We start from the raw sequence: 20,381 nt of genomic DNA, 5'->3' as shown, positions 1-20,381 counted from the left end.
CACACACACACACACACACACACACACGCACACAGGAACGACACAAAAGTGTAGGAAACTGTCACACAAAGAAACGGCAAATACAAAGTATAATTACTTATTCATTTGTATACAATTATATCCAGTCCTCAGATCTGATTGGTCAAGCAGAAATGTATTAGTCCTGATATAACAGTCCATATTTGTTCAAAAGTTGAGGTTCATTCAGGAACAAAACCTGTGACTTTCTTCATTTTCTTCAATGAATCATTGATTTATTTCCTTAACCAATTTGCTCTCAAAACATTCTCACCCAGTTGTCGGCTGTGTTTGTGTCTGTGCTGTGTGTTTGTGGTGATAGTCTGGCTCAGACGTTCACAGGCACGCTGATGTTTGTGATCTGTGTCTAACTCTGTGTGTGTTTATGGCAGGAGATGGCGAGTACACTGGCTCAGAAACACCTCCGCGGCATCATACTCAACGTAAGTGTAAATCCATACATAATGCTATCAGATTCCCTTTGTTACTCATATTCTGCTATTAGTTGCTCAACACATTCAGACAGTTACTAAATGTTTCAGCTAATGAGGAACTGTAGATTCAAAGCACACAGTGATTTCACCTGTGACGAATCCAGAAAACCGCTGACTGAAAGGTTTAATTAAGCATTTTCTCATCTTCTGCTAACCTGCTAACCCTGTCAAGAAATATGATTGTTTATTAGTTTATCTATTTATTGTCATTATGGAGATCACACACCACCAAAAATGGACAAATCATAACAAAGTCTCTATTGAACACAATATATATCACCATCATGTGATGATGGTTCTTTTGCCTTTCACCAATGTCAAAAGTTAAAGGTTGGCCTAGCACACATTTGAAGGTTTTATTTTTTGTAATTTTTTGTAAAAGTAATGGACCCTTGGCAAAGACCCGACCCCCTTTGGTTACTGTTGCTATATAAGCAGCACGGCACAGCAGTTTACAAATTATGACCAGAAATAAATAAATATTAATTCTGCTGTTTAAAACAAATAAAGAAACCGTGTAGGGGAATGGTTATTATGCGTAAACAGCAGGAAACTCTCTATATTCAGGGACAGTTATGACCTAATAGTTAGAGAGTCGGACTTGTAACCCGAAGGTCGCGGGTTCAAGTCTCTGGTCCGGCAGGAATTGAAGGTGGGGGAGTGAATGACCAGTGCTCTCTTCCACCTTGAGAGCCTTGAGCAAGAACCGAACCCCCAAGACTCTAAGACTACACTTGCATTAATCATAAGTGGTAAACATGACAATGTCTCGCGACCAAGGGAGGTCTCTTTAGGTGACACTAATGGGTCCTCGACGAATAAGTGCGCCTCGGATAACTCATCCGGGAATATCAGTTGTCTTCAAATGATGCTGGACTCAGATTTGTCAGAAAATAGACTCATTATCTACTGACTTGTGTTCGGAGATTGTCACAGGGCGGTCAGATGTTAAAGGCTGGTTGGAACATCTACAACAGATGGTCGAATCCAACACTAGTACCATCAAAGAACTGGAGCGCTCTTCTGATCACACAGTAGCAGAACTGGAGAATTTGATTTCATCTCTCAATGATTGCTTAACTCATCTGGATGCTAACTGCGAAGATTTGGAGGGTCGTTCTAGGAGAAACAATGTTTGTCTGGTGGGTCTTCCTGAAGGTTCCCGTCAATCTGAATATGTTGCCCAACTTCTGCTGGAGGTGTTGCGGCTTCAGGATAAGCCCCTGCTGTATCGTGTGCACCATACACTGCGTGAGAAACCAAAGAAAGGGCAGCCTCCTCGCCGTCTCGTCATTAGAGTGCATTAGTTTGTACTGAGATTCTTCAAAGGGCTGTGGGACTCTCTACTCTCAATTACAACCGAAAGAGATTGTCTATTTTTGCTGACAACACTACAGCGGTGGCTAAGAAACGGTCTGCATCCAGAGATGTCAAACATGTTCTCCACTCGTGTCCTGGACTCCGGTATGGCGTACTCATCCCCGCGGTGTTCACTACACTACAGCTGATGGAGTTTCAAACACGTTTGTGGAACTGACTGCGGTACTGGACTTCATTCGCAAAACTAGGTAATGATGCATAGTTCATCGACTGGGCTAGGTCTGACCTGAGTACCTTTACTGGATATCATTATGCCGATTGGTAATATTGACCTTCTCTTATTGGTAATTTACAAAAACTGTGAAGTGTATTCTAAGGTTAAACTTTATTTTATTATTAATGGTCCTTCTATTGTCATTCCAGTGAAGCATTTTATGTTGATGATGGTCTGGGCTTGACACAATTTCAAAAGTGCTGTTATATGTACTGTTTCCTGTTATATTTCAGATACTGTTGCCTTCTCTGAGACAGCATGTTGCGAGTTAGAGTTAAAGCTTGTGTTTCCTCAATGTGTTCAGTTAGAAAGTTAATGTTAAGGAAGGGTCATGCATGTGTCGTGTTTTGGGGAGATGTTTTTTTTTCTGTAGGTGAGCCAGTGTGTTTCCTTTTGTGTCAGATGTTTTTACCAACATTGTTATTTTATCATATTTTATTCTATCATTATTCTTTCTGTACATTGTAAATATGGCACAACCTAAGGTGGTATATAGGCCAGAGGGTAGTAACCTAAGATTTGTTAGTTGGAACTTTAATCTTCACCACTTAGGGTCACATATTGTTTACCTCCAGGAAACTCATCTTAAAGCCAAAGACCAGCTATTATTAAAAAGAAGATTGGTTGGTCTAGTTTACCATTCCACGTTTCAGGGTAAGGCTAGAGGGACAGCAATAATTAAACAAATCTGTGCAATTCGTATGTTCAGATGTTAAACCAAATGGCAAGTATGTCATCGTCTCAGGGAGAATTGATAATACTGCACCTCTCTTGGTTAATATTTATGCCCCTAATTGGGATGATGACAAATTCTTTAGATACTTATTTTCCTCACTATCGGATATATCTTCATATTTTCTTATTTTGGGAGGGGTTTTCAATTGTTGGCTTGTCCCAGATCTTTATCGTTCGTCTCTCAAATATAATTCACCCTCAAAATCTGCTTGTGCAGTCCAATCTTTTATGGTGTTTTTTAATCCACATGGTAAAGCATTCTCTCTCTTTTCCCATGTTCACCAAACATTCACACACATTGATTATTTTCTAATAATAGACTTATTCAGTCAGTAATAATGCTATTGTAATATCAGATCATGCACCAGTAACCATGAATATTTACTTTGATGGGCTCGATGGTACACAACTATTGTGGCGGCTGAATACTTGTATGTTATTAGACCAGAGCTTTGTGGAATTTGTTTCTAATAAAATAGACTTTCATATTCACAAATAGAAGTCCAGAGATATCTGCATCTCTTTTTTGAGAGGCTTTGATGACATTCCTCAGGAGAGAAATAATTTAATATGTCATAAGACAAAGTTAAACAAAAAGAGATAACACAGAATAACTCAATTAGATAATATATATGCGGTCACCCCATCTTCAGATATTTGCTATTCTATATCCCATAGTTTGATATTCTAAGTTACTATTTAAGTTAGTAAAACGTCCTCAAACTCTTAATCAAGCCTCAATGTCCCTGATCCTAAAAAAGAATAAAGACCCTCTGGAATGCTCCTCGTATCGGCCTGTTGGTTTAGTTAATGTCGACTTTAAGTTGTTATCAAAACTGTTATCAGTGCGACTGGAATCTATATTACCTGCGATTATATCTCCAGATCAAACCGGTTTTATTAAGAGTAGACATTCTTTTTTTAATATCAGATGATTATGTAACATGGTGTTTAATTCTTCTTCCCCTTCTACCCCGGAAGCTGTAATATCACTAGATGCTGAGAAAGCATTTGATCGGGTAGAATGGGGATAACTTTTTTATACTTTAAAGAAATTCGGTCTTGGTGAAAGATTAATTTCATGAGTACAACTGTTGTACTCCGCTCCCCAGGCCTCAGTTAGAACTAATAATACTCGCTCTGAATACTTTAACCTCCACAGATCCACTCGTCATGGATGCCCCTTGAGCCCACTTCTGTTTGCTATTGCCATCGAACCTCTTTCCACTGCTTTAAAGGTTAACCCGTTAATAAAAGGAATAACAAGAATAGATATAGAGCAGGAGGTCTCACTGTACGCAGATGATCTTCTGTATATTTCAGATTTTACTGTCAGTTCCTGCGGTTCCTAATACTTTACAATCATTTGGCTCTATTTCGGGCTATAAACTAAATCCAGCCTAAACTAAATTGCAAAACTCTATTGCTCCAAGTTCAGAAAGACTTTGAAAGATGGTCGGTGCTTCTGTTATCCTTAGCTGGCAGAATCAATACTGTAAAAATGAATACCCTCCCAAAATTCTCTTCATTGTTTCAATGTATCCCCGTTTTTCTCCCTCAGTCCTTTTTTTAGAGACTCAATGGATTAGTTTCAGAGTTTATTTGGAATAAAAAGACTGCTAGAATTCGTAAAACACTTCTTCAATGACCCAAGTCTCTTGGAGGGATGGCGTTGCCCAACTTTCAATATTACTACTAGGCTACTAACTTTCAATATTGACTAAACCAACTCAGTCTCAGTGTTTACCCATGTGGCTTGCCATGGAAGTAGCCTTGTGTCTGCCCACTACATTAACAACCCTGCTACATTCACCTATTAACAGTTCATATTCTCTCTTTACCTCTCTTTACCAATTCACTGCAAGTCTGGAGACAGTTTAGGTGCCATTTTGGATTACAAGCTTTTTTCTATGGCTGCCCCCATAGCATCAAATTTTGTTTTCCCACTATCAATGATGGACAGGACCTTTTCCCAATGGGCAACATACGGCATATCAGTGTTTAAAAATGTATATAGATAATGTTTTTGCATCCTTTCAACAACTCTCAGATAAGCTTTCGATGCCCAGAAACAACTTTTTCCGGTATTTGCAGGTTCACAGTTTTATCCGTGATATGCATCCTCAAGTTCCTAGTCTCCCCACTACAACTCCCTTGGTCTCATTCCTTGAACCGATATCTATTGGGAAAGGGATGATTTAATATATTTATGAGAAAATATGTTCCCTACATAGAAGTTAATTGACATCTATAAAACCTCAGTGGGAAGAAGACCTATCAGAAGATATTCCAGATGAATTATGGGAAAGTATCTTATACATTCTTCATCTTTGTGTGCCAATCATGGTTGGATCTAATGCAAAATACTCCATTGCATTCACTGTACTAAGGTCTTACTCACTAAAATGTACTCTGATGTTGATCCTATCAGGGTCACGCAACCCTGGCACACGTGCTCTGGTCCTGCCTAAGTTTAAATGGTTATTGGGTTCAAATATTTGAGACAATATCTCAGGTAGTTGGAACAACCATCAAACCCATAGCAATAACAGCACTCTCCGTACACTTCCCTTACCAGTTCATCACCTTGGTTACAAGGTAGACTTTGTGGCCTTTGTATCCCTCCTGGCTAGACCTTTGATTCTAATGCATTGAAAATAATTTTAATGTCTCCTACCCACTCGATGTGGATTAAAGAGGTTTTTCACTTTATCAAACTGGAAAAAAAAGAAGCATTCACCGAGGGACTCTTCCAAGAACTCCTATAAAATGTGGAGCTCTTTTCTTGAGTATATGGAATGTATACCCCCCTGTTTAATTGAAAATAATGATTTGATTGAATTTTCCCCCAGTGGATGACCACACTTATATTGATATTTATGTCTGATTCCCGGTGCATCTACCAACCAAGGAAACGTGAAAAAGATTAACCCAGTAACTTTGTTTTGGGAAGCCTTTTTCTGCAAGCGTCTGAGAAAACCAGCGCGTCTGATCTCACTCCCTCTGTGACGTGGCAAAGATCTCATTATAATATCACCACCCCTTAATCTGTAAACTTACACCCACAGTGCCGTCATTGTGTTTTCACAAGCGACAACGGTGTAGCAGCTCTAATGCCATGGAGAAAGTTTGAGCGAAGCATGCTAACTGTTCAGTGTTTGGCTGCAGAGACGAGCACAGAACACTGTTTAGAGTCCCGCATCTACCAACCAAGGAAACGTGAAAAAGATTAACCCAGTAACTTTGTTTTGGGAAGCCTTTTTCTGCAAGCGTCTGAGAAAACCAGCGCGTCTGATCTCGCTCCCTCTGTGACGTGGCAAAGATCTCATTATAATATCACCACCCCTTAATCTGTAAACTTACACCCACAGTGCCGTCATTGTGTTTTCACAAGCGACAACGGTGTACCAGCTCTAATGCCATGGAGAAAGTTTGAGCAGAACATGCTGGTTTAAAACGCATGATTTCAGCACGATAAACATGATAATCAGAACCAAAACAGATGTTTTTAGCAGGTCCGAGCTGTAAAGGCGCAGCTCTATTCTGGAAAAGGGGGCGGAGAGCCGCAGCTCATTTGCATTTAAAGATTCAGGCCCGAAAAACAGCGTGTTTCTGCTTCCACTCAAAATAGGCATTTTCAAAATGATATAATAAATGATCTGTGGAGTATTTTGAGCTGAAACTTCACAGACACATTCTGGGGACACCAGAGACTTATATTATATATTGTAAAAAGGGGCATAATATGTCTCCTTTAAGTATCTACCAGTGCTCTGGAGTAATCGTAAAGCCCTCAGTTCATCATAAGAAGACAGAGTTATGCGGTCACCTGCAGGACAACTGGCAGATTACACCTTTAAGTTTATTCAAGTGCAATGTGATTATGATATAAGGTTTTGATTGTACTTCTCTTTTTTTATTAATTTATAAATGAAATAATTTAAAAGAAAAGGGAAAAAATGAACAAATAAAAATGCACATGATATCATAAATATGTATGCATAGAATAGTGCTGATAATACATGTCTGCAATAAACCTTTTTGTCTGTACCTATAGATATGTATTGGCTAGATGAAGTACATATATTTGTGCTACTGTCACCTTTGATATGTAAACTTTATATTTTAATAATATCTAAAATGACATGTTTATGTTTGAAAATAACCAACCATTGGTCATTCACTTTAGAAACACCTGAAAGAACTCATAAGAATTCTTATAGTATTTTATAGGGCCTTAGGCCTTGGGTGGTTCAACAAACACATGGCCATGAAAAGCATTGGATCAACATAGTTTTATTGATTTGAGTTACCCAGGACCTGAAAAGGCATTTCACAATGGGAAGAGAAATAACTACATAAAGAAAACATTTCACATTGCACAAGAAATTTTAGAAACTTAATTTAATCACCATAAAACAATCTTATTACCTGACTGTTCTGGCAAGATAATTGGCACAGAAATGAAGGGCATTGCAAAACTCATCTCCTTCAGTGCAAGTCTCCTCTCCCCTAAAGCCAGCTTGGCCTTCTTGAGGTCAATAAGCTGCTGTTGAAAATTGTCATTCCTCTTATTAGTCTCTTTGAGACATTGTCTAATGTCTTTCAAACATCTCTCCAGCTGCACTGAGTCCTGACTAAAACCACAGACATTCTCAAACTGCTGAGGTGTTGTGGCTGCGGTCTGGACAACTGAAGATGGAGGCTGAGGCCTGAGAGGGTTGTTTGGAGGACTAGGAGATGGCAGGTGAAACTGATAGTTCCTCTGAGCATGACGGACCTGACTCAGGCTCAGGTTGAGGCATCCCTACTCCTCCTTGGAGGTCAATAACACCACACAGGTCTTTTCTTCCTCTGCTGTGAGAAGGGGGGAGTCGTTGGTCCAACTACTTGTTTTTTTTTTTATTACCATCCATGCAGTGCCTTTCCTTTTTGCCAAGCTTGCAAAGTCCTGCCACTTCTTACAGACCTCCTTCCCTGATCTCTTAACAGCCCTGTGCAGTTAATTTTGTAGCAAAGTCCTCCCATATGTTTTGTTTTTACTTATTTGTATGGTGTCTTTTAAATCTGCTGAAAATGACATCTTAGTTTCGCTCTACCTCCTCCAGAAGAACATTAATTTAATCTTTTTGAAAGGTATTTTTTTTATCCACATAAGGTGACAACTATTAGGTTCAAGGATACAATTCTGTGAGGTAATATTTCAGCACTTGACAAACGGACAGCGACTCTGAAGCGACGTAGAACGTGTTCTCACGTGTTCATGTTAAGTGCATTTTTGGGAAACGCACGTGGAATTTGTAACCTTGCATGTAGCGAGCGCTCTTAAGAGCTAAGATCCATTGTTATTGAGCATCTTTTGATGGAATACAGATCAGATCTGTCTTCATAGAACTTCTTCCCAGCAGATGTGTGTGAGAAACATCAGTTTATAGTTCTTCAGGAGCAGTGTGATAATGAGAGTGTTGTTATAAGAAACACCCCTGTGAGTGAAAGCATTGACGGTCTTTCATTTTAAACTTGTCTTCTAGCATATCATCCGGGGGAATCGACCAGTCAAAGCTGAAATGGCACATCAGCTGTACGTGCTGCAGGTTTTGACCTTCAACCTTCTGGAAGAACGCATGATGACAAAAATGGACCCGAATGACCAGGCAAGTGATTGACAAGTGTCTGAAAATGTTTGACTTGACATTAAGATTAGTGGAGGGAACAGGATGTATGGTTTAAGTGAATAAATGTATTAATTGGGTTGACAATTTCATTTATGCAGAGCAGAAGTGTTAACTATTTGCAGAGTTAAACATCAATAGGCGTTTTTTTCATTTCTTTCTCTTTTTTTTTATTTATTTTGTGCAGAGTAATTGCAGCCAGCCACAAAAAAACAAAGACTGGTTAAATATCCAAATTGTTCTCTGTCAGTGTTAAGCTTCACACTGTCAAGGGAAATCAAACACTGATCTTTATATGCAAAATAATTAGGAAGTATAACTGTCCCCAGACTTTATGTAAACCTTGAAAATGTGTAATATACAGAGCACTGTGCATGACATGCAGGAAGAAGTTATTAACACATTTGTTTAATTTAATTATAATTAATGAAAACATGAATGTTTTAGTTAGATTGTGGCAATGAATTAAAAAGGACATGCTCATGTTTTAATTACAACAAATGATTAAAAAGTGTTTAATGATTTCTTAAATCACAAACATGATTTTTTTTCTGCATGTCATGTGCAGATTTCTGTAATATGGGAATAAATGTGAGAGCAAGTTGTAGATCTACATGTAATACTAAAAAGAAACTATGCTTCCAACTTTATTATGCTATTTGTGAATATTTTTTAGAACTACAATTTTGGAAAACAGTAAACTGCTGAACATTGGTTTTGATAGAACTTGACTAACTGACTGAGTGTAGAATGTCCCTTACTTGAACGTTCAGGTATATTCATAGCCACTGTTTGACCAGCATACTCATGGCATAAAATGCAAAACATTGCTGAATTGTCTTCAACATTTACCAAGATACTTGGGAAAGTTGTGTTCTTGTAGCTTATTTAGACAGCTTGAATTATGTCTTAAATTATATTCTTGTTATAGTATAACCTCTCTTATATTTAGACACAAAGAGATATCATCTTTGAACTCAGAAGAATCGTGTTTGATGGAGACAGTGATCCCAGCGGAACAGAAAAGAGGAAAGCCATCTACACTAAAGACTACAAGATGCTGGGCTTCACTGTGAGTGAAGAGTGTTTGCTCATGTCATTTCAAAATTATTGAATGATCATCAGTGATAGTGATGTGCTGATGTGTGATGTGATGATGGTTTAATGATGATAGATGACTGTGATGTGCTGATGTGATGTAATGATTGTTTAATGATGATCAGTGATATTGATGTGATGTGCATGATGTGATGGTTAAATGATTATCAGTGATAGTGATGTGATGATGTGTATGATGCGATGATGGTTTAATGATGAACAGTGATAGTGATGTGATGATGTGTGTGATGTGATTGTTTAATGATGATCAGTGATAGTGATGTGATGATGTGTGTGATGTGATGGTTAAGTGATGATCAGTGATAGTGATGTGTTGATGTGATGGTTTAATGATGATCAGTGATAGTAATGTGATGATGTGTGTGATGTGATGGTTAAGTGATGAACAGTGATAGTGATGTGATGATGTGATTGTTTAATGATGATCAGTGATAGTAATGTGATGATGTGTGTGATGTGATGGTTAAGTGATGATCAGTGGTAGTGATGTGATGATGTGATGGTTTAATGGTGATCTGTTATAGTGATGTGGTGATGTGTGTGATGTGATGATCAGTGATAGTGATGTGATGATGTGATGGTTTAATGGTGATCTGTTATAGTGATGTGGTGATGTGTGTGATGTGATGATCAGTGATAGTGATGTGATGATGTGTGTGATGTGATGGTTTAATGGTGATCTGTTATAGTGATGTGGTGATGTGTGTGATGTGATGGTTTAATGATGATCTGTGATAGTGATGTGCTGATGGTTTAATGATGATCAGTGATGTGATGTGATGGTTTGATGATTATTGGGGATAGTGATGTGATGATGTGTGTGATGTGATGGTTTAATGATGATCTGTGGTAGGGATGTTATGATGTGTGTGATGATTTAATGATGATTTGTTATAGTGATGGGATGATGTGTGTGATGTGATGGTTTAATGATGATCTGGTATAGTGATGTGATGATGTGTGTGATGTGATGGTTTAATTATGATCTGTGATAGGGATGTGATGATGTGTGTGATGATTTAATGATGATTTGTTATAGTGATGGGATGATGTGTGTGATGTGATGGTTTAATGATGATCAGTGATATGATGATGTGTGTGATGTGATGGTTTAATGGTGATCTGTTATAGTGATGTGGTGATGTGTTGATGGTTTAATGATGATCAGTGATGGTGATGTGCTGATGTGATGTGATAGTGGTGTGTTTATGTGTGTGATGTGATGACGGTTTAATGATGATCAATGATGGTGATGTGCTGATGTGATGTGATGTGATGGTTTGATGATGATTGGTGATAGTGATGTGTGTATTGTGTTTTGTGCACAGAATCCTGTGAATCCTGCCATGGATTTCACTCAGACACCACCGGGAATGTTGGCACTAGACAACATGCTTTACCTCGCCAAAGTGCATCAGGACACATATATCAGAGTATGAACACACATTCATAACAGTCATCTCTTGTTTTCTAAGTATTTTCTCAAGCATTGTGCCCTCTGTTGTAACTGTTGAGTAAAAGTAATTATGTAAAACATGGTAATCTATAATAACAATACTATAATAATAATAATAATGCATTATAATGTTGTATTATTATAATCTTATTATATATTATTATTATTATCAGACATCTGAGTGAATCAAAGCCAGATCTGTAATGCTGAAAAAAGAGTTCCCGGGTAACATTACTGGCACACTACAGCACGTCTGTTTGAATAGAGTCAGAGCTGATGCCGGTAGGATGTGTGTCATTGTGATAAAGTTAATTGTTGACAATCATATGACTGTTTGATTAGGGGAAGGTGAAGGAAAAAGTCTGTATACGGACAAAAACAGAAAAAAGGGAATAACAATTGCTGCAAACAAAAGTCATAAGAGGACCAGGGGCCCGTTCTTCATATGTCGCTTATTACATCTGAGATGAAATATCACATCCAAGATGATATCACCGCGCTACTCAGGATCTGGCTAATTCGGTTCTTCGAACGCACCTGTTGATGATGATTAGTCTGGCTGGATTGAGTTATCTGAGATAATTGCGCGTTCATGGGTTGGTTTAAAAGGGGCTGCCAGCCAATCACTGCATTGCTGACCGTGGTTTCGAATATCGATACATAATGTCGACTACAAAATGATACGTAATGACATCATATAATTAAAAAAGACACCTGACGAAAAACTTGACAAATTTTTGGACTTTTATAAGGAAACAGCCAAGCGAACAAAACTACATAAATGCTATAATAGATACATGAAATGTGCACTGTTTTTATTTTATAAAATTTTTTTACATGATTCCCAATTATTTATATTCACGATTTCTAATATTTGTACAGGCTTTACATTTTTATTTCAATGAAGTAATTAGCAATTAATTTAATTTTATATTTGAACAGAATTGTTACGTGACAGCATTAATTAAAGTTTCTTAAGGGTCAAGATCAAGTTATCTGCATCTCCTGCGCTCCATCAAGCCACTCCGATAATATCTGTCAGCACTCACATTAATGCACGACTCTACATTATCTGTATAGCATGTGTGTAAGACTCTAATACAATTATGAAGTAATAATTTTATGATGAATAAATATTTCAGTGAGTAAAACTGGCTGTGTCTATGGTATTAAAGACTACACAGCATTATTATATTATCTTTAAATTAATTTTTAAATGATTATTATTTTAAATTATTGTCCCTGGATTAGTAGGGTACTCTAGTAATAAAGAAGCGTTGGTAACGGACAGATTTTAAGTATCAATTCTGCTTAAAAAGATGCCATCTAATCCTGTTTACATTAAATAAGCTGCTCCCGAGCAGGTTTAAGCTTACAGAGCTGTTGCCATGACAGCAACTCCGGGATGAACTTCGAAGAACCAAACAATCCAAGATCTCGCCAAATCATCAGCAATCAAATCCAGCTAACGGAGTTAGCGACGTACGAAGAACGGGCCCCAGGGAGCTACTTACCATGCATGCAGACAATAAAATTGAATGGCAAGCTTAGTGGTATCATGCACTGCAGTTATTTACAAGAGTATAACACAAAACCTAATAAACAGGGCTTCTCTGTGAGTATGTTAGATGTCACATTGTGATCACTTTGACTTCATGGGACAGTTCAGGATGTGTGTGAATGAAAGCACAGAACACGGGGAAACTTTGGAAGTGTGAATAAACAAAATCACACAATCCCAGAACAGTTTCTGTAACAATGTCTTGTTATATATAACTTGCCACTCTTAGTTTGATTAGACAAGTTTCATTACAGCTTCAGTATTTTACCAAACACATTAAATGTTTATATTTTCCCTCATTTTGTAAGAAAGCCGTGTATAGATCATGCTGGGGGCTGCTTTTGCTGAAGTTTTATCAAAAAGATCAGTTAACAAAGACAAATCCTAAAGAAACCGTACAAAAAGACGTGCATGAAGCCAAAAGCAGGCACAGTAATCAATCTAGGGGTAAATTCTAAATAACAAGACTAAACAGAAATGGAGAGAACAGACATTAGATCAAAAATGACGAACAGACTTAAAGACTAAACTCAGGAGATTGCACCCTCTGGTGGCTTGAGGCAGACATATCAGACACAAATGCCACGTAATTGTAAGTTGTTATGGACAGCAATAAATGTTAAATAAAGAAATGGGAGTTCCATCAGAAAATATTCATCCTCATTGGAAGCTTGAAGAATATGATAGAATTACAGGGGTGTTAGTCCCAGATGACCTTTTATATATCTTGTATCGCTTTTCAAGGAACTATTCAAGGAACCAAGTCCATTTTTTCCCTGTAGTACATCTTCTCCCTTCTGCTTCCTATGTCCTCTTGCACCTCTCCTATTGATAAAAATATAATAATAAAATGTCAATGGCCTGTACATACTGTGCTTTTGTTTTTCAGATTGTTCTAGAAAACAGCAGTCGAGAAGATAAACACGAGTGTCCATTTGGTCGCTCTGCCATTGAGCTGACGCGCGTGCTGTGTGATATTCTACAGGTTGGAGAACTGCGTAAGTATTCTGCAATCTTTTTGATTCCTCAGTTCACTGATGAATGAGTTGAACTGTGTTCGGAGGGTCCGTTAGAGAGCAGCTTTAGAGGAGATCCAGAGCGATTCCCACCTGAGTTCAGCTCCAACCCTAATCAAACACACCTGAACCAGCTAATTGAGATTTCCAGGATAACTTGAAAATACACAGGCAGGTGTGCTGAAGCAGGACGGTGGGACCCCAGGAGCAGGGTTGAAGACCTCTGCCGTAATCCATACAACCCCAGGGGAACTAAATAAAAATGAGACATATAACTGAGATAAAATAAGTTTAAGTTTTTATATTTTATATTATTTCAGTTCATGTTTATTTTATTTCATCTAAATCTGACCTGTACTGTTAAAAATGTCATCCAATATCCAGTTTTGTTACATTTTTAGGTTGAACTGTGACAAATGTTTCTATAGCTTGTGTGTTTCTGTGACGTACTGCGTCGATCACATAAAGAGAGGCTTGTCTTGTCTCTCCAGCGAATGAAGGGTGTAACGACTTCCATCCCATGTTTTTTACCCACGAGCGCGCTTGGGAAGAGTTCTTCTGCGTCTGCATACAGCTGCTCAATAAGACGTGGAAAGAAATGAGGGCCACTGCAGAAGATTTCAACAAGGTGTGTGTTAGTGAGTGTGTCTGCTAGAGGAGAAACGGTTTCGTGTGTGTGTGTTTGTGTCAGTGAACACTATGTGTGTTTTAGGTGATGACGGTGGTGCGAGAACAGATCACTAGAGCTCTGGCCATGAAACCGCCGTCTCTGGAGCAGCTGCGGGTCAAACTGCGCAGTCTGAGCTACGCTGAGGTCCTGCGTCTGCGTCAGTCTGAGCGAATGAGTCAGGACGACTTCCAGTCACCCCCTATAATGTGAGTCAAGAGCTTCTGCATTAGTAAGCTGTCTCATGTACATTTACATTTAGTCATTTAGCAGACGGTTTTATCCAAAGCAACTTACAAATGAGGACAATAGAAGCAATCAAAACTAACAAAAGAGCAATGATATGTAAGTGCAAATGACAAGTCTCGGTTAGCCTAACACAGTACATGTAGCAAGGTTATATATGTATACTCACACACAAAAAGAAAAACAAGTAGATAGAATAGGAAAAATAGAAAGCTGGTGTTAGGTTTTTTTTTAAATAAAAGTTTAAATAAAAGAATAGAAAGTGTTAGAGTTAGAGGGTCAAATAAAGGTGGAACAGATGTGTTTTTAGTCATTTCTTGAAGATGGTTAAGGACAGTGAACGACTATCTGGGGTAGCATTCAGTTGTTGCTGTGTTCACACTGCACGATGGAACGACAACAGCAGGTTACACACTGCATGACTTTACAATAGGAAGAATCGCCAACAGCTCTGTCTGGTGCAGGTTTGCCAGGTTTTCGCTACAAAGCCCGCCCAATTACTACTCAAAACTAGCATGAAAATAGCCCAATTGCTTTTGAGGGGGTCCCCCAGTACAAATCGCGTTCGGGGGGTAAAATAAAAAAATTTTTGGCGGGGTTCTCCTGGTACAATTTACATTCCAGGGCCTAAATATCACGTTATTGGGGTCACTTCAACCTGCTGACATAAAAAACAACCGGCGGCAATCGCGGATTTGGCAACACTGGTCCGCAAACTATGTTTCAGAATCAGAATCAGAATCAGAATGAGTTTTATTGCTAGGTATGTTTACACATACGAGGAATTTGTTTTCATGACAGAAGTTGCTGTGTTCACACTGCACGATGGAACGACAACAGCAGGTTACACACTGCATGACTTTACAATAGGAAGAATCGCCAACAGCTCTGTCTGGTGCAGGTTTGCCAGGTTTTCGCTACAAAGCCCGCCCAATTACTACTCAAAACTAGCATGAAAATAGCCCAATTGCTTTTGAGGGGGTCCCCCAGTACAAATCGCGTTCGGGGGGTAAAATAAAAAAATTTTTGGCGGGGTTCTCCTGGTACAATTTACATTCCAGGGCCTAAATAAAATAGAATAGAAAGTGCTCGAGTTAGAGGGTCAAATAAAGGTGGAACAGATGTGTTTTTAGTCATCTCTTGAAGATGGTTAAGGACAGCTGCTGGGATTGATTTGGGCAGGTCATTCCACCAGGAGGGAACAGTTAATGAAAAAGTCTGTGAAAGTGATTTTGTGCCTCTTTGAGATGGCACAATAATACGCCTTTCACTTGAAGAACGCAAGCTTCTAGAGGGCACATAACTCTAGCATAGCAGTGATATGAAAAGCCATGTTTCTGAATGACAGAACCTAGTGATGCCATGTAGACAGAGAAGAGAAGTGGTCCAAGAACTGAGCCCTGAGGCACCCCAGTAGCTAGATGTTGTGACTTGGACACCTCACCTCTCCAAGATACCTTGAAGGACCTATTTGAGAGATAGATAATTTATTAATTTCATTTTATTTATTGATCATTTATTCAAGATCAAGAGTCTCCTAATCAGTCAATTATTTAGTTATAAACCACTAATGCACCTGAGGTCTTTTGAAGGAAATTAAACAAAATTATAAGTCTTTATGATTTTTAAAGTTGTTTGGTGGGACCTACCTGTGATTAGAAGCGTCAAGTTTCTCATTACAGGGTTTTTGTGGGTCTTAAAAAGGTCTGCCCTTCCACAGTTTAAAGCCTTAAAAAGGTCTTAAATCAGAGCAGAAAGTATTAAATTAATTGTCATGGCATTAAATCTTGCATGCACTACAAAAATGTTTTTTCTCAGTGGTTTTGTTTTCCAATACAAATATCTTAACATCCTTAAATCAAGATACTAGATATGCAACATGAAGAAATCAAGTCTTGTTTTCAGAGAAACTGAACAAAATGAAGCAAGTTTATTCGTAAAACAGGAACAAATGTGACCTGTGCTGGCTAAATGAGTCACAATGAGCAATTTTTCAAAAATTAGTATGATTTGTTGGAATCGGACGAAAAATTACTGAGCTACTGCCGTTTGAAGTCGATAGAGTCAGCAAAGTCATTTATGAGAAAAATCAAGTTAAAGTTTTCTGAAGGTTCCAAAGCAAAATCACCTGCAACATTGCATCTTTTCCTCCAGTTCTTTTCTTAATAATAATTACTATATTAATAATCACAATATAGCTTTTTTTTTGTTATTGTAAAAAAGAACAGATGCAAACAAAAAAGGTAAAAATCCCGTTAGTGTGTTCATTACAAATAAACTGATTACTGAAACAACAAAAGCAGTTCAATCAATAGCAGCCAGTGATTCCCTCTTTTCTTTTATTGTTAGATTAACATTAATGAGATGGAATATATATTAAGAGCTACTGTAATACACGGATCTAATATAATGTTACACATCAGATGTTTTTCCCAACAGTTCCCCAAACGTTCAATTAAGACATGTTCTCTGTATACTGTACTGTAGTTCTCTGTATATGTATCGGGATCGTGATACAGCGGATCGTGAACGAGCGGAGAAAAGGTACTCCTCTCAGAAAGCGTACAAATAAAGATCATTTTAGATGTTTAATTACTATTTGAAGCATTGGGATCGCTAGAAGCGGGCTTAATGAACTAATTTTTGTGAAAACCTCAAATCCGACTCAAATCTGCATTTTTGTCATTTTATTGCTTGTAGCTCAAAATTTGCCCGTGCGCATTTTGACTCATTTTGCCAGCACGGGTCACAAATATCTGTCAGTGGGGTATGAAAATTACTTTTGAGTTAAGTTGATTTTTCTGAGCTCATTGGCAGATACTTGTTCTTGTTAAAATCATAAACTCACTTCATTTTGACCAGTTTCACGGAAAACAAGACTTATCTTCTGTCATTTTGCTTCTCTACTGAATATATCTTGATTTAAGAATCTTTAGACATTTGCTCTGTAAAACAAGACAAACGTACTGAGGAGGAGCGACCGACCAATCCAGATGTTCATATGAGTTTATCTGAGCGTGAGGATCAGCTGGTCTCAAGTGTGTGTCCTCTTGATTGTCAGTGAGCTGCGTGAGCGGATCCAGCCAGAGATTCTGGAGCTGATCAAACAGCAGCGACTCAGTCGTCTGTGTGAGGGAAGCTGCTTTCGCAAACTCGCCAACAGACGGAGACAAGGTGCTCACATCTGCCCAAGACAGCCGCTTCTGCCGTATTAGTCTCTAATGCGAGTTTTCTCTTGTTGGAGTGTCTAATGGTCTTTGGTTCCTCTCACAGAGAAGTTCTGGTTCTGCCGTCTGTCGTTGAATCACAAGGTCCTGCACTACGGAGATCTGGACGAGTCTACACAGGGCGAAGTGCCGTTTGAACTGCTCACCGATACAAGTGAGTGCACTTATGTGATAGAAAACCACTGACTAGTTTTCACATCATGTGTTGCGCAAACTTACTGTCACTGACCCACAGTTCCCGTGTCGGACATTAAAGCGGTGCTGACAGGGAAAGACTGTCCACACATGAAGGAGAAGAGCGCGCTCAAACAGAACAAGGTAAAAACCACTTACTTCATCTTCGCCAGCGCATTAATGAACAGAACTGATAAAGATTTGACATGAAACTCTTTTTTAAGGTCTTTTTTCAAAGCCTGCCTGCCTGCATAAACAATTAATCACTGAACTAATCATCATTATTAAATAATGCATTTATGAAGCAGACATGTTAATATGGTAATACATGCATGACTGAGGTGTTCGAATGGTGCTGCGTTTGTAGGAAGTGTTAGAGTTGGCGTTTTCCATCCTCTATGATCCTGATGAGGCTCTCAACTTTGTGGCAACCAACAAATACGAGGTGAGTCTCAAAAACAGCACTTAAGTCACAGTTCTGTCGGACCTGCAAGAGTTTGAGGACAAGTGCGGGACACTACAGGCCTACAGTAGACTGGGGTGTTTGAATATGGCATTTTACACTTTATTGGTAAAAATGTGTCATTTGTAGAAAGATGAGTGACGTTTGTTTGTGTGGATCAGTACTGCATCTGGACGGATGGACTGTCTGCGCTCTTGGGGAAGGAGTTGGGCAGCGATCTCACACGAAGTGACCTTGACACATTAATGAGCATGGAAATGAAGCTCCGCCTCCTCGACCTGGAGAACATCACCATCCCTGAGGCTCCTCCCCCTGTGCCCAAAGAGCCCAGCACTTACAACTTCACCTACAACTACGGATGAGGCGTCTGTCCTCTCCATCAGTGCTTGTGTTTTCTGTGTCGTTCACTCCTCAGAGGTGAAGTGTGTTATTTGTCTGTCACTAAGAGACTTTCCTGCCAGTTGCATGTTGAGAAGCGATCAGTGACAAACATGGGCGAAAGAGCAGAAATGACACACTTCACCTTTATGCTAGTGTATGTGCCTGAACATGAACTAGTCTTGGTTACGAGAGTCCTTTTTCGAATGTTTGAACACAAACGGTTCTTCTGTCTTCAAGTATTTGATTTTAAACGGGAAAAGCAGAAACAGTATCATTGTGTGTTTAGACATTGTAAGGCATCTACTCCCATGTGTGATGTGATGTTAAACGCTTATATGAGTAACTCGACTGAACAGTTAGTAACTCTGAACACCCCACAGATCTGTCTGCAGATAACTAATATTTACTGACGTTTGCTCTTGTCAATAGAAATATATTTTTGTACTTGATGTGCAAGCCACTATGTGGTACGTTGAGAACACAAAGGTTGCATGAAACGGAGGAAGAAAGCAAGCGAGTGCAAGAAGATGGGAGCGTTTTGTGCTGAATTCTGACTCGTAGACTGAACGGGATGCAACATTCAAAAATCACCTCTCTCTACAGTCCTGCAGAAACTGTATGTGATAATAGCCATACGAGTTTGTTGATTTGAACATTTATTTCGTGATTTCTCTATTACAGTACTCAAAAACACATTTAGCTGGAATATTTACACACGTTTATCTTCTGTCTGTGCGTTCATGTTTGCTTGCCATAATATAAGGTTATTCTGTGTGAAAACAGGACGAACCAATAGATGGATTCCTGACAGAGGTGTGATGATTTGGTCAGATTTGCTTGATGTTACAGCTGCTAGTTTCTGAATGTTTTAGTGGGCAGGTTTCAGTTTTTGGGTTGAAATATTGAACACATTATAAATATATAGTGCCTTCAGAAAGTATCGATTCCCTTTTTATTTCTCATTGCCAAATAGGTAATTTTAATAGTTTTTTCTTTTTTTCTTTGATTTGTGAAAGTTTTGCATTTATTGTTCTTGACGTGTGAAAAAACATTTAATCTTTAAAATGTGATGGTGTAATAATACTTTCTGAAGGCAACTATATATAAACTGTATATATTGTACTGCCTTATCACAGTAATGCAATGGATTTGTGTGCAATAATAAAATGTGTTAAAGTCATAGTTTGATATTTTTCATCCATTTGATAAATCATTTGAGCTTAAAAGCAATTGTTGAATTGAAATGAAAATGAAGAGGAGTATGTGATGCACACTTAGTGCTGACCAGTGATGGCTTAGCTTAGCCGTATAATGAAGGATGCTTTGGGCAGCTGAACAGTCATTGGTCTGTGATAATGTCTATGAATAGGTCAGATGACATCCGTTTTATCTATTATCCAAAACCAGTTTACAACAAGTCTTGTCTGGTACCCAAAACTGCATTAACTAAAGTCTACTATCAGCCTGAAACAACATAAAACCTTGAAATTGCTATATTCCCTCTTATAGCAGGTAAAGCAAGACCAAGGCAAATAATAAGAAATGAATACATTAAATT

The 20,381-nt window shown here is 38.5% G+C and overlaps 1 protein-coding gene across 2 annotated transcripts in view; it reads left to right on the top strand.

Annotated features, from left to right (window-relative positions):
• LOC107574237 (engulfment and cell motility protein 2-like) overlaps positions 1 to 20,003 on the top strand; it is a 25,953-nt gene extending 5,950 nt beyond the window's left edge. For both annotated transcript variants that reach the window (XM_016260690.1, XM_016260689.1), the window contains exons 3-14: positions 411 to 461; positions 8,373 to 8,495; positions 9,466 to 9,585; positions 10,961 to 11,065; positions 13,539 to 13,647; positions 14,157 to 14,293; positions 14,378 to 14,541; positions 17,640 to 17,752; positions 17,852 to 17,959; positions 18,041 to 18,123; positions 18,347 to 18,424; positions 18,604 to 20,003. In XM_016260690.1, coding sequence (XP_016116176.1) covers positions 411 to 461; positions 8,373 to 8,495; positions 9,466 to 9,585; positions 10,961 to 11,065; positions 13,539 to 13,647; positions 14,157 to 14,293; positions 14,378 to 14,541; positions 17,640 to 17,752; positions 17,852 to 17,959; positions 18,041 to 18,123; positions 18,347 to 18,424; positions 18,604 to 18,804 — 1,392 coding nt within the window. In that variant the 3' untranslated portion in view covers positions 18,805 to 20,003. The remainder of the gene's footprint in view (positions 1 to 410; positions 462 to 8,372; positions 8,496 to 9,465; positions 9,586 to 10,960; positions 11,066 to 13,538; positions 13,648 to 14,156; positions 14,294 to 14,377; positions 14,542 to 17,639; positions 17,753 to 17,851; positions 17,960 to 18,040; positions 18,124 to 18,346; positions 18,425 to 18,603) is intronic.
• Positions 20,004 to 20,381: the final 378 nt, after the last annotated feature.

This window comes from Sinocyclocheilus grahami, unplaced genomic scaffold (genome assembly GCF_001515645.1).
Source record: "Sinocyclocheilus grahami isolate Dianchi unplaced genomic scaffold, SAMN03320097.WGS_v1.1 scaffold2156.1, whole genome shotgun sequence".
Taxonomy (NCBI): domain Eukaryota; kingdom Metazoa; phylum Chordata; class Actinopteri; order Cypriniformes; family Cyprinidae; genus Sinocyclocheilus; species Sinocyclocheilus grahami.
The sequence above is the reverse complement of the archived record's forward strand: the minus strand, read 5'-3'. Positions and strand labels throughout refer to the sequence as shown.